The sequence below is a fragment of the Rhinoraja longicauda genome, chromosome 40 (genome assembly GCF_053455715.1).
Source record: "Rhinoraja longicauda isolate Sanriku21f chromosome 40, sRhiLon1.1, whole genome shotgun sequence".
In the NCBI taxonomy this organism is placed as follows: domain Eukaryota; kingdom Metazoa; phylum Chordata; class Chondrichthyes; order Rajiformes; family Arhynchobatidae; genus Rhinoraja; species Rhinoraja longicauda.
Genome location: NC_135992.1, coordinates 11,097,873 through 11,112,614, shown reverse-complemented (window position 1 = coordinate 11,112,614; position 14,742 = coordinate 11,097,873). Strand labels below are relative to the sequence as shown.

At 50.4% G+C, this 14,742-nt stretch overlaps 1 protein-coding gene across 1 annotated transcript in view; it reads left to right on the top strand.

The window, feature by feature from the left end:
- The first annotated feature begins 254 nt into the window (after positions 1–254).
- The window catches only part of LOC144611401 (voltage-gated potassium channel KCNC3-like), a 49,951-nt gene continuing 35,463 nt past the window's right edge, over positions 255–14,742 (top strand). The window contains 2 exon segments of the mRNA XM_078430472.1: positions 255–383; positions 1,807–2,743. Of these exon segments, the coding sequence (XP_078286598.1) occupies positions 255–383; positions 1,807–2,743 (1,066 nt within the window).

Genomic DNA, 14,742 nt, shown 5'->3' with positions numbered 1-14,742 from the left:
TCCAAAGGGAATGGAATGAATGTCTGAAGAGGGGAACTGTTCGGGTTCGATTGGGATGGTCCTATTGCGATGGTGGACAGCTACATAAGGCGAGAGATTATCGGCCAGCGGGATGCCCACTGTGGTCATCTCAGCGTTGAGTGCTGCTTTGGAAATTTGAGTGTCTTCAGCAAAACTTTTGGGCCGAGTTTCAGAGCATGGTTGTGCTTCCAGCGTGACAAACTCTTCTCTCTCTGGGCCCGGTGGCACAGCCGATGCCTCAGGGCGCCAGAGACACGGGTTCCATCCTGACCCCCGGCGCTGCCAGTGTGGAGATTGCACGCTCTCACCGGGACCGCGTGGGTTTCCTCCGGGTGATCTGGTTTCCCCACCACGGCACTGAAGTGCGTAGTCTAGCTCGGAGATAGGCACAAAACGCTGGAGTAACTCAGCGGGACAGGCAGCATCTCTGGAAAGGCAAAGGTTTGAAGAAGGCTCTCGACCCGAAACGTCACCCGTTCCTTCTCTCCAGAGAGGCGGCCCGCCCCGCTGAGTTACTCCAGCATTTTGTGGAGTATCTCAGCGTTTCAGTGTAAACCAGCATCTGCAGTTCCATCCTACACAGGTTTTTCGTTTAACTGGTTGCCCCCTTGTGCGTAAAGGAGTGGAGGAGAAAGCAGGATAAAATAGAACTAGTGTGACCGGGTGATGGATGGTCAGCGTGGACTCGGTGGGCCGAAGGGCCTCTTTTCATGCTGTATCTCTCTGAGGTAAACAATGCCCAGGCAGAGATTGTCACAGTGGACAGGGTAACCACGAACCATGCGCGGGGAGGGCAAACCTTAAACACATAGCTAGTGCTTAGTTTAGAGATACAGCACGGAACAGGCCCTTCGGCCCACCGAGTCCGCGCCGACCAGCGATCCCCGCACACTAACACCATACCTGCAGTACCTGCACTGATGTTAGTACACCTGCACTGTAGTATATCACTGCAGTGATATTAGTACCTGCACTGATGTACAGCACTTTGGTCAACGTGGGTTGTGTTGACTTGACTTGACTTGACTTGACTTGTCTATCCTACATACACTAGGGACAATTTACACTATCAGACGCAGTTCAAAAGTCTCCAGTGAGGCCGATGAGAGGTCAGACCGCACTCTAGCTGATGAGAGGACGGTTCAGTTGCCTGATGAACAGCTGGGTAGAAACTGTCCCTGACTCTGGAGGTGTGCGTTCTCACGCTTCTGTACCTCTTGCCCGATGGGAGAGGGGACGAGAGGGAGATGGTGGGGTGGGGGGGGGGGAGTTTACTTTAGGTTAGTTTAGTTTAGAGATACGGCGGAGGGGGGGGGGGAGAGAAACAGGCCCTTCGGCCCGCCGAGCCCGTGCCGGCCAGCGATGCCCCGCACTACCCTACGCGCACACTGGGGAAAACCTGACCGGCTGAGTCACTCCACCATTTTGTGATACCTTCGATAGGTACCAGCATCTGCAGCTGCTTTCCTACACTGGGGACAATTTACACTTTATACCAGGCCGATCGGCCGACAAAACTGTGTGGATGGAAACGGGGAGAAAACGCATGCAGGTCAAGGGGAGGGGGGGAGCGTGCAAACTCCGTACAGACAGCGCCCGCGGTCGGGATCGACGGCGGCAGCAACTCTACCGATGCGCCGGTTGGTTGGTTTTGGGGGTGGGCTCGTTCCATGTTCCGATTTTTCTGAACTGGTCTCCCCCTCTTCTCTCTCTCTCTCCCCCTCTCTCTCTCTCTCCCTCCCTCTCCCTCTCCCTCTCCCTCTCCTCCCTCCCTCCCTCTTACAGTACGTGGCGTTTGCCTCACTCTTCTTCATCCTGATATCCATCACCACCTTTTGCCTTGAGACCCACGAAGCGTTCAACCACCTGGTGAACAGGACGGAGACGGTGGTGAGGGGCAATGTCACCAGCGTGGTGGAGGACATTGGCATCGAGACGGAGGCCTTCCTCACCTACGTGGAGGGCATGTGCGTCATCTGGTTCACCTTCGAGTTCCTCATGCGCATTCTCTTCTGCCCCGACAAGAAGGAGTTCATCAAGAACTCCCTCAACATCATCGACTTTGTGGCCATCCTGCCCTTCTACCTGGAGGTGGGGCTGAGCGGCCTGTCGTCCAAGGCCGCCAAGGACGTGCTGGGCTTCCTGCGGGTGGTGCGATTCGTCCGCATCCTCCGCATCTTCAAGCTGACCCGCCACTTCATCGGCCTCCGCGTGCTGGGCCACACCCTGAGGGCCAGCACCAACGAGTTCCTGCTGCTCATCATCTTCCTGGCCCTGGGCGTGCTCATCTTTGCCACCATGATCTACTACGCCGAGCGGATCGGCGCCGACCCGGCGGACATCACCGGCAGCAAGCACACCAGCTTCAAGAACATCCCCATCGGCTTCTGGTGGGCGGTGGTGACCATGACAACCCTGGGCTACGGCGACATGTACCCCGAGACCTGGTCCGGGATGCTGGTGGGGGCCTTGTGCGCCCTGGCCGGCGTGCTGACCATCGCCATGCCCGTCCCCGTCATCGTCAACAACTTCGGCATGTACTACTCCCTGGCCATGGCCAAGCAAAAGCTACCAAAAAAGAAGAACAAGCACATCCCGCGCGCCCCTCAGCCGGGCTCCCCCAACTACTGCAAGCCAGACGCCAACAAGTCCCCGCAGGGGAGCGGGCAGGGTGACTCATGCCCCCTCGCCCAAGAGGAGATCATCGAAATCAACCGGGCAGGTAAGCTCTCTCCGCGGAGCGTCCGTCATCCCGGGCTCCCACCCGCATCTCCATCTCCATCTGATGGATGTGGTGGTGGTGTAAGAAACGTTCGCACAGGTACGTTCGCACAGGTACGTTCGCACAGGTACGTTCGCACAGGTACGTTCGCACAGGTACGTTCGCACAGGTACGTTCGCACAGGTACGTTCGCACAGGTACGTTCGCACAGGTACGTTTGCACAGGTACCCGCACCTGGAGTATTGCGTACAGTTTTGGTCTCCTAATCTGAGGAAAGACATTCTAGCCTTAGAGGGAGTACAGAGAAGGTTCACCAGATTGATTCCTGGGACGGCGGGACTTTCATATGAAGAAAGACTGGATAGACTGGGCTTGTACTCGCTGGAATTTAGAAGACTGAGGGGGGATCTTATAGAAACATATAAAATTCTTAAGGGGTTGGAGAGGCTAGATGCGGGAAGATTGTTCCCGATGTTGGGGAAGTCCAGAACTAGGGGTCACAGCTTAAGGATAAGGGGGAAGTCTTTTAGGACCGAGATGAGAAAACATTTCTTCACACAGAGTGGTGAATCTGTGGAATTCTCTGCCACAGAAGGTAGTTGAGGCCAGTTCATTGGCTATATTTAAGAGGGAGTTAGATGTGGCCCTTGTGGCTAAAGGGATCAGAGGGTATGGAGAGAAGGCAGGTACAGGTTACTGAGCTGGATGATCAGCCATGATCATATTGAATGGCGGTGCAGGCTTGAAGGGCTGAATGGCCTACTACTGCACCTATTTTCTATGTTTCTATGTACATGGATAGGGCCAAACGTGGGCAGGTGGGAGTAATGTGGACGGGACATGCTGGGCGGTATGGGCAAGTTGGGCCGAAGGGCCTGTTTCCACGCCCGATGACAGCAAAGAACCACTTTGGCCCATTGAGGTTTTGGCTCCTTCCACAACCCGTTTAAACGAATCCTGGATTAATCCCTTTTTTATATTCTCCCCGCCTTCCCATCAACTCTCCCCAGATGCTGCCACTCACCTTGGGCGTGGTAGGTGAAGAGGCCCCAGCAAATTGGCCAGGTAGCCACTGTAAATTGGCCGAGTGTCTACTGTAAATTGGCCAAGAGTTCACTGTAAATTGGCCGAGTGGCTACTGTAAATTGGCCAAGGGTTCCCTGTAAATTGGCCAGGTAGCCACTGTAAATTGGCCAAGTGGCCCCAGTAAATTGGCCGAGTGTCTACTGTAAATTGGCCAAGAGCTCACTGTAAATTGGCCAAGAGTTCACTGTAAATTGGCCAAGAGTCCACTGTAAATTGGCCAGGTAGCCCCAGTAAATTGGCCAAGTGGCTACTGTAAATTGGCCAAGGGTTCACTGTAAATTGGCCAAGAGTTCACTGTAAATTGGCCATGGCCACTGAAAATTGTCCAAGTGGCTACTGTAAATTGGCCAAGGGTTCACTGTAAATTGGCCAAGGGTTCATTGTAAATTGGCCAAGAGTTCACTGTAAATTGGACAAGGGTTCACTGTAAATTGGCCAAGGGTTCATTGTAATTTGGCCAAGAGTTCACTGTAAATTGGACAAGGGTTCACTGTAAATTGGCCAAGAGTTCACTGTAAATTGGCCGTGGCCACTGTAAATTGTCCAAGTGGCTACTGTAAATTGGCCAAGGGTTCACTGTAAATTGGCCAAGGGTTCACTGTGAATTGGCCAAGAGTTCACTGTAAATTGGCCAAGAGTTCACTGTAAATTGGCCAGGTAGCCACTGTAAATTGGCCAAGTGGCCCCTGTAAATTGGCCGAGTGGCTACTGTAAATTGGCCAAGTGGCCCCAGTAAATTGGCCAAGAGTTCACTGTAAATTGGCTGTGTCTACTGTAAATTGGCCAAGAGTTCACTGTAAATTGGCCAAGTGGCTACTGTAAATTGGCCGTGGCCACTGCAAATTGTCCAAGTGGCCACTGTAAATTGGCCAAGGGTTCACTGTAAATTGGCCAAGGGTTCACTGTAAATTGGCCAAGTAGCCACTGTAAATTGGCCAGGTAGCCACTGTAAATTGGCCAGGTAGCCACTGTAAATTGGCCAAGAGTTCACTGTAAATTGGCCAAGAGTTCACTGTAAATTGGCCAAGAGTTCACTGTAAATTGGCCAGGTAGCCACTGTAAATTGGCCAAGTGGCCTCTGTGAATTAATCTGAGTGTGCAAGTGAGGGCCAGAGTTTGGGTAGAGTTGTTGGGAAGGTGGGGAGAATGAAATGGGACCAGTGCGGGATTAATGTAGCTGGGCACTTGATGGCCAAACGGCCTGTTTCCATCCTGAATGATCCTCTGAGACTCTCTAATCTCTCCCAGTGGCCAGGGGGCTGAGGGTGATGGACATTGACCTTTGCCGGTATTGTCCATGGGCAAAGAGTCCACTGAAAGCCAACTGTATCTTTGAGAGAATGGCTAATATCCATCTATATATAGTGTGTGTGTGTGTGCGTGTGTGCATGTGTGCGTGCGTGCGTGCGTGCGTGCGTGCGTGCGTGCGTGCGTGCGTGCGTGTGTACTGCAGATGCCAGTTTAAACCGCAGATAGACACAAAATGCTGGAGTAACTCAGAGGGACAGGCAGCATCTCTGGAGAGAAGGAATGGCTGACGTTTCGGGTCAAGACTGAAGCCTGAAGAAGGGTCTCGACCCGAAACTTCACCATTCCTTCTCTCCAGAGATGCTGCCTGTCCTATAGAGTTACTCCAGCATTTTGTGTCTATATATATATACACACATACACACACACACACACACACACACACACACACACACACACACACACACACACACACACACACACACACACACACACACACACATAATTAGATAGGTAGATGTGGTAGTTGTAGTTCTACTTGTGGCTGGATGATTCAGTTGCCTGATAACAGGCAGGACAGTTTCTTCCCAGCTGTTATCAGTCAACTGAACCACCCTACCACAACCAGAGAGCAGTGCTGAACTACTATCTACCTCTTTGGTGACCCTCGGACTATCCTTGATCGGACTTTGCTGGCTTTACCTTGCACTAAACGTTATTCCCTTATCATGTATCTACACACTGTAAATGGCTCGATTGTAACCATGTGTTGGCTGTCTGCTGCTGACTGGAAAGCAGGCAACAAAAGCTTTTGGCTGTACCTCAGTTATACCTAAAGCCATACCCGTACCTCAGTACATGTGACAATAAACTAAACTAAACTAAACTAAATAGAAAGATAGATAGATAGATATGTGCGCATGCATACGTATATGTGTGTATTTATATATATGTGGGCAGCGATTGGATTGTGTGTTAAATAATGAGTTTTTTAATGGATTGGACAGCACATTAAACAGGGTTTCTAGGACCTGGGCAATTGGGACCAGCTTAGATATGGCATCTAGGTTGGCATAGATGAGTTGGGTCAAAGGCCCTGTTTCCATGGCACAGCATTACAACTAGTGTTGCCAAATGTCCCGTATTAGCCGGGACATCCCGTATTTTGGGCTAAATTGGTTTGTCCCGTACGGGACCGCCCTTGTCCCATATTAGGCCTGGGGGAGCGCTGTAGGCCCGGACGCTGTAGGCCCGGACGCTGTAGGCCCGGACGCTGTAGGTCAGGACGCTGTAGGCCCGGACGCTGTAGGCCCGGACGCTGTAGGCCCGGACGCTGTAGGCCCGGACGTTGTGGGCCCGGACGTTGTAGGCCCGGACGCTGTAGGCCCGGAGGCCCGGGCGCCGCCTAACGGAGGTTGCCTAGCAACCTGCCCCCCCCTGGCCCAGGCGGCCGCCATTGGTGGAGCGGGAGCACATGGCCGCTGGCTGGGTGAGGTCACGTGGGGAGCGGGGGCGGTTACGTCACCTTGCCCCTTATTGGGGAGTGAGATAGTTGGCAACCCTAATCACAATGCATTCTCCTGCCTTCTCCCCATAACCCCTGACACTCCGTACTGAGTTAAGGAGTTAAATACGTGACGGAATGTGTGGTGCAAGGGCAAGGATGTGGCTGGTTTACAAGAAGCTCTCAATGTTGACAAAAAGGCCATTGGGAGAATTTGTAGTGCTCAGCAGGAGATCAGCGGAATGCAGAGACAGAGGGAATTATAAAGCGGAATATTGAAATGGCAGATATTAAACAGATTTGTCTTCTTGGCACGAGGCATAAAACAACCCACGGAGAATCCAGGAACTAATAAATATTTAAAATAAATTAATATTAATAAAGAGCTGAAGAAATGAATGGGACTAAGAAGCAACACAAACCCTTAGCCTGGTGACCTACATAGAGACATGGAATCACAGAGTGATACAGCGTGGAAACAGGCCCTTCGGCCCAACTTGCCCACACTGGCCAACATGTCCCAGCTACACCAGTCCCACCAGGCCATATCCCTCCAAACCTGCCCTGTCTAACTGTTTCTTAAACATTGGGATAGTCCCAGCCTCAACTACCTCCTCTGGCAAGCTCGTTCCATTCACCCACCACTCTTTTGTGTGAAAAAGTTACCCCTCAGATTCCTATTAAATCTTTTCCCCCTTCACCTTTAAACCCATGTCCTCTGGCCCTCGATTCACCTTCGCTGGGCAAGAGACTCTGTGCATCTACCCGATCAATTCCTCTTTTATCCACCTGTACAAGATCACTGCTCATGCTCCTGCGCTCCAAGGAATAGAGTCCCAGCCTGCTCAACCTCTCCCCACAGCTCAGCTTAGGTTTTTGGGGATAGTTGATCCATTGGTTTTGATCCTTTAATATATCTTGACAGATTGGAAGAAGCTAATGGTGCTGGTATATAATTGTCACGTGGAAAGGGTGTGCCAACTGTCCCGTATTAGCTGGGACATCCCGTATTTTGGGCTAAATTTGTTTGTCCCGTACGGGACCGCCCTTGTCCCGTATTAGGCCCAGGGGGGGCGCTGTAGGCCCGGACACTAGGCCCGGACACTGTAGGCCCAGGGGCCGCTGTAGGTCCGGACACTGTAGGCCCGGGGGCCGCTGTAGGCCCGGACAGTGTAGGCAAACGGAGTGTGTTCGGGGAGCGGGGCCGAGTGTGTTCACCTAACGGAGGTTGTGTAGCATCTCGCCCCCAGGCCCGGACGGCCGCCATTGGTGGAGCGGGAGCACGTGGCCGCTGGCTGGGTGAGGTCACGTGGGGTTGCAGGCGGTGACGTCACCTTGTCCCGTATTTGGGAGTGAGAAAGTTGGCAACCCTACGCGTGTACCAAGATGTCACTGTGAAATACTTTATTTTGCGTGCTAGCCTATACATCAAGTCTAATCCGCCATTCAATCATGGCTGATCTATCTCTCCCTCCCAACCCCATTCTCCTGCCTTCTTCCCATAACCCCTGACACCCGTACTAATCAAGAATCCATCTATCTCTGCCTTAAAACTATCCATTGACTTGGGCTCCACAGCCTTCTGTGGCAAAGAATTCCACAGATTCACCACCCCTAAAGAAATTCCTCCTCATCTCCTTCGTAAAGGAACGTCCTTTAATTCTGAGGCTACGACCTCCGGTACTAGACTCTCCCACTAGTGGAAACATCTCCTCCACACCCACTCTATCCAAGCCTTTCGCTATTCGGTGAGTTTCAATGAGGTCCCCCCCCTCATTCTTCAATGAGGTCGTCCCCCCCATGCATTTGTGGGATGAGCAGCAGAGCTGAGTATATGGGTTGCGCCCATGAAAAATTTGCCAAATCTTCTCTGCCAATGCCAAACAGCTTATTCTGCCATTGACTCTTGTTCGGTGTTGTTTGGTGGATTGGATGATTGAAGTCTGAAGAAACAAGACATATTGGCAATTTAACAATTTATTCATTTAATAAACAGGAGCCACAGTAGCGTGTGGAAGAACCATACACAGCCATAACAGCCTGGCACCTCCTCCTCATGCTGGTCACCAGCCTGGTCACACACTGTTGTGGGATGGCATCCTATTCTTGTCAGCACCTGGGGGTACCAGAAGCTCAAAACAAGAGTCAATAGCAACAGCAGAATAAGCTCTTTGGCATTGGCAGAGAAGATTTGGCAAATTTTTCATGGGCGCATCCCATATACTCAGCTCTGCTGCTCATCCCACAAATGCATGTTCCTGACAAATGTGGCACCATTTAAAAGGGAAATAAACAGGCTTTCCAACGGTATAAGATTTATTGCCAAGAAGCATTGTTACAACAAAGAAATAATCTACCAAACACAAATTTCCTTACTTTTTGTGCTATGTTTATATATAATTTATTGTACAAACACACACACACACACATATATATATATATAGTGATATATACATATCACTATATATATATATATATGTGTGTACAATGAATTATATATATATATATATACAAATATATATATGTGTGTGTGTGTATATAAATATATATATATACACACATATATATCACCACAGGTAGACACAATGCTGGAGTAACTCAGCGGATCAGGCAGCATCTCAGGAGAGAAGGAATGGGTGACGTTTCGGGTCGAGACCCTTCTTCAGTCTGAAGAAGGGTCTCGACCCGAAACGTCACCCATCCCTTCTCTCCTGAGATGCTGCCTGACCTGCTGAGTTACTCCAGTATTTTGTGTCTACCTTCGATTTAAACCAGCATCTGCAGTTATTTTCCTATATTTCACCACACGCGCACACTTATAATATCAAATATTTATCATATATTGGAAATATATCACAAATGGACACAAAGTGCTGGAGTCACTCAGCGGGTCAGGCAGCATCTCTGGAGAACATGGATAGGCGATGTTTCGGGTCGGGATCTTTCTTCAGACGACAGACATCCATGTTCTCTACTGATGTTGCCTGACCCGCTGAGCTAGTCCAGCACTTTGTGTCTTTTTTATTGAAAACCAGCATCTGCAGTTCCTTGCGTCTTCCTGTTCCACCTATCCCATTTATCACCGTTTAGTTACTGCTGAGTGCATTGAACATGCAGACTGACACTGTGTTGGATAGTTCCCTCATTTTGTCTCATTCATAAGTTCGTGTCATAGGAGCAGAATTAGGCCATTCAGCCCATCAAGACTACTCTACCATTCAATCATGGGCTGATCTATCTCTCCCATCTAACCCCATTCTCCCACCTTCTCCCCATAACCCCTGACACCTGCACTAATCAAGAATCTATCCATCTCTGCCTTAAAAATATCCACTTACTTGGCCTCCACAGCCTTCTGTGGCGATGAATTCCACAGATTCACCACCCTCTGACTAATGTAATTCTTCCTCATCTCCTTCCTAAAGGAACGTCCTTTAATTCCACTCCTTTATTTTCACTTATAGAAACATATAAAATTCTTAAGGGGTTGGAGAGGCTAGATGCGGGAAGATTGTTCCCGATGTTGGGGAAGTCCAGAACCAGGGGTCACAGCTTAAGGATAAGGGGGAAGTCTTTTAGGACCGAGATGAGAAAACATTTCTTCACACAGAGAGTGGTGAGTCTGTGGAATTCTCTGCCACAGAAGGTAGTTGAGGCCAGTTCATTGGCTATATTTAAGAGGGAGTTAGATGTGGCCCTTGTGGCTAAAGGGATCAGGGGGTATGGAGAGAAGGCAGGTACAGGTTACTGAGCTGGGTGATCAGCCATGATCATATTGAATGGCGGTGCAGGCTCGAAGGCCCGAATGGCCTACTCCTGCACCTATTTTCTATGTTTCTATGTTTTCAGTCGAGGGGGTGAAGTAGTATAAGAAGATAACTGCAGATGCTGGTACAAATCGAAGGTTTTTATTCACAAAATGCTGGAGTAACTCAACAGGTCAGGCAGCATCTCGGGAGAGGAATGGGTGACGTTTCGGGTCGAGACCCTTCTTCAGACTCAAGGTTCTGTTGGGTAGGAAGATACAGAAGCAGGGATAGTGAAGAGAGGCGATATATCTTCTTCAGTCTGAAGTAGGTTCCCAACCCGAAATGCCACCTATCCATGTCCTCTGACACCTGTCCTCTGAAATGTATAAGATTATTAAGGGGTTGGACACGTTAGAGGCAGGAAACATGTTCCCAATGTTGGGGGAGTCCAGAACCAGGGGCCACAGTTTAAGAATAAGGGGTAGGTCATTTAGAACGGAGATGAGGAAAAACCTTTTTCAGTCAGAGAGTTGTGAATCTGTGCAATTCTCTGCCTCAGAAGGCAGCGGAGGCCCATTCTCTGAATGCATTTAAGAGAGAGCTAGGTAGAGCTCTTAAGGATAGCGGAGTCAGGGGGTATGGGGAGAAGGCAGAAACGGGGTACTGATTGAGAATGATCAGCCATGATCACATTGAATGGCGGTGCTGGCTCGAAGGGCCGAATGGCCTCCTCCTGCACCTATTGTCTATTGTCTATTGTCCAGAGATGTTGCCCGTTCCGCTGAGTTACTCTAGCACTTCGTGACCTTTTCGATGTATTTCCAATTCAGGAGGAAACAAAAATTGCTCAATCTCACACATCTCCTCTCCTTGTGGTGTTAGGCTGCAGTTTAGTTTAGTTTAGTTTAGAGATACCGCACGGAAACAGGCCCTTCGACCCAATGAGTCCGCGCCGACCAGCGATCCCCGCACACGAGCACTAATCCTGCACACCAGGGACAATTTATACCGGAGCCAATTGACCTACAAACCTGTAGGCCTCTGGTGTGTGGGGGGAAAACAGAGAAAAACCCACACGATCACGGGGAGAACGTACAAACTCCGTGGTCAGGATCGAACCTGGGTCTCCGGCGCTGTGAGGCAGCAACTCTACCGCCGCGCCACCGCGCTGCCTGGGGGTTTGGGAAGTTGCTGCTGATGTGAGGAGATGAGGAGATCTTGTGGATGGTTGTGGGCGGTCACGGTGGCGCAGCGGTAGAGTCGCTGCCTTACAGTGAATGCAGCGCCGGAGACCCAGGTTCCATCCCGACCGCGCCTGCTGACTGTACGGAGTTTGTACGCTCCCCCCGTGACATTTCTCCATGAAAACCCTGTGGGTTTTGCTCCGAAACCTTTGGTATTCCTCCCACACTCCAAAGACGTACAGGTTTGTAGGTCAATTGGCTATTGTCCCCAGTTGGTGTAGGATAGTGTGAGAGTGCAGGGATCGCTGGTCGGTACGAACTCGGTGGGCCGAAGGGCCTGTTTCCGCGCTGTATTTCTAAGCTAAACACTGGAGGCACAGTGTACCAGTGTGGGAGGGAGTGAATGTTTAGATGTGGTGAATGGGGCGCTGATCAAGCAGTCTTCTCTGCTCTGGGCAGCGTGATGTTCCCAAACTGTTGTGGGTGCTGCACGAATCAACAATTGTATATTATTCCAGCATAGCCTTTGAATATTTCATGTGCCCGTGTCAAGCGAGCCTTTCTCTGAATCTAATCCCTGCCGTACCTGAACTGAGAGAGTTTCGCAGAGCGTTAGATCGTTCCAAGTGCTGCGTCTATTATTAAGCTGGTAAACGAAGCAGCTAGTTTGTACGCAGCACTGTTCCACTAACAGGGGGACAGGCTTTAGATTAGTATAGTTTAGAGACACAGCGCGGAAACAGGCCCTTCGGCCCACCGAGTCCGTGCCGACCAGCAATCCCCGCGCACTGACACCACCCCACACACACTAGGGCCAATTTAACATTTATACCAAGCCAATTCACCTACAAACCTGCACGTGTTTGGAGTGTGGGGGAGGAAACCGAAGATCTCGGAGAAAATTCACTGGGAGATCGTACAAACTCCGTACAGACGGCACCCGTAGCCGGGATCGAACCTGGGTCTCTGGCGCTGTAAGGCAGTAGCTCTACCGCTGCGCCACCGTGTCGCCCAAAGAGTCTTCAAAGAAAGCCTAAAGCGTTTCTCTGGCCTCATGTCACATTGTACGCATGTCACCATTGTGCATTACAGGTCAGTCGTGTTTCATCTTATTTTCCCTCTTAGTTATATTGGCTAGGCAGAAGATTTCAATCAGCCGGCCATTTTAAAATGGGCACATTTCAGATTTTCATTTTAAATCTGGCCTCATTTTGCCCGGTGATAAAATAAACTTCCCCAAGAAAGTTGGTAGTATAACAACATTTAACAGACGTTTGGAAAAGTACGTGGATAGGAAAGGTTTTGAGGGATATGGGCCAAACGTGGGCGCCATCAAGGGCCGCACGGTGGCACAGCGGTAGAGTTGCTGCCTTACGGGCGCCAGAGACCCGGGTTCGATCCTGACTAAGGGTGCTGTCTGTACGGAGTTCGTACGTTCTCCCCTGTGATCGTGTGGGTTTTCTCCGGGTGCTCCGGTTTCCTCCCACACTCCAAAGACGCGCAGGTTTGTAGGTTAATTGGCTTCGGAAAAACTGTAAATTGGCCTTAGTGTGTGTGGTAGGACAGTGCTTGTTTCTGAGGTGATCGCTGGTCGGCGTGGACTCAGTGGGCCGAAGGGCCTGTTTCCATGCTGCGTCTCTAAAGTCTAGAGGTGGAACTAGTGTAGATGGGACATCATGGTCGGCATGGGCAACTTGGGCCTGTCTCTGTGCCTAATGACGGGGCAGCACGGTGGCGCAGCGGTAGAGTTGCTGCCTTACAGCGAATGCAGCGCCGGAGACTCAGGTTCGATCCTGACTACGGGCGCCGTCTGTACGGAGTTTGTACGTTCTCCCCGTGACCTGCGTGGGTTTTCTCTGAGATCTTCGGTTTCCTCCCACACTCCAAAGACGTACAGGTATGTAGGTTAATTGACTGGGTAAATGTAAAAATTGTCCCTAGCGGGTGCAGGATAGTGTTAATGTGTGGGGATCGCTGGGGGGCGCGGACCCGGTGGGCCGAAGGGCCTGTTTCCGCGCTGTATCTCTAAATCTAAAACTAAAAAATGACCCTCATCCTCTGTAAGAAAAAAACATCAGAATGTGACACAAATCCCATTGGGATTAAAAGATCTGGTTGAGGTTTTTGTGATGTTTCTATTTTGTAGTGGCCCCAACGTTATAAGTATTTTGTGGATAGTAACAGAGAAATGATCTCTTCACGAGAGGGAAATATGACCATGGATTATAGACTACATTGTCAGGGAGCAGGGAAACAACTCTATGGAGCATTGAGTGCAGTTCTGGTCACCACATTACAGGTAGAATTTGGAGGCTTGGGAGAAGATGGATAAAGGGCCTGTCCCAGTTAGGCGATGTTAAGGTGACTGCCGGTGACTAGGCTGTTGCCGAACGTTTGCCGGGGTGTCGCGGGCATGATCGTGAGGAGTCTTCAATGAATCGTAGCGGATCTCAGCGCGTCGTGGAAAAACTTTCCAGATAGAAATTTCTGGGCGACAGCTGGCTTGTTGCCAGGTATCGTAGCTTATTGCGGGCGCTGTCTGTCGCGCGCTGTCCCCAGGTTTGCTAGGTTGTCACAGATGCATTTAGAAGCACGTAATATTAAATTAAGAAAAGGCATTTGAAGATACCAGAAGATAGTTTTGTTTAACCAATTTATTTACCGTCAGGACATTTGACGGGTAGATTGGAGGCGACAGTTTGGCGGTCAGGTAAGGGTGGGGATTTTGCGATGTTTCCGAAGACGGTGTAATCTCTTAGCCGGGTGCTAGTTTGACAAAAAAAGTGACTTGTATCGACCTGACCTCGGCATTGTCGTGGTCAATGTCGTGGTCATTGTCGTGGTCATTGTCGTGGTCATTGCCGTGGTCATTGCCGTGGTCATTTTCGTGGTCATTGTCGTGGTCATTGTCGCGGTCATTGTCGTGGTCATTGTCATGGTCATTGTTGTGGTCATTGTCGTGGTCATTGTTGTGGTCATTGTCATGGTCATTGTCGCGGTCATTGTCGTGGTCATTGTCGTGGTCATTGTCGTGGTCATTGTCGTGGTCGTTGTCGTAGGGTAAAAGAAAATTTCGGCGATCTGCTATGACTTTGACAGTCGCCGGCAGTCGCCTTAAAAATCGCGTAACTGGGACAGGCCCTTAAGTGGTTTACCAGAGAGCTGCTTGGATCAGAGTGTCTCAGCTACAAGGAGAGGTTGGACAAACGCAGTCATGGTGGCCCAGC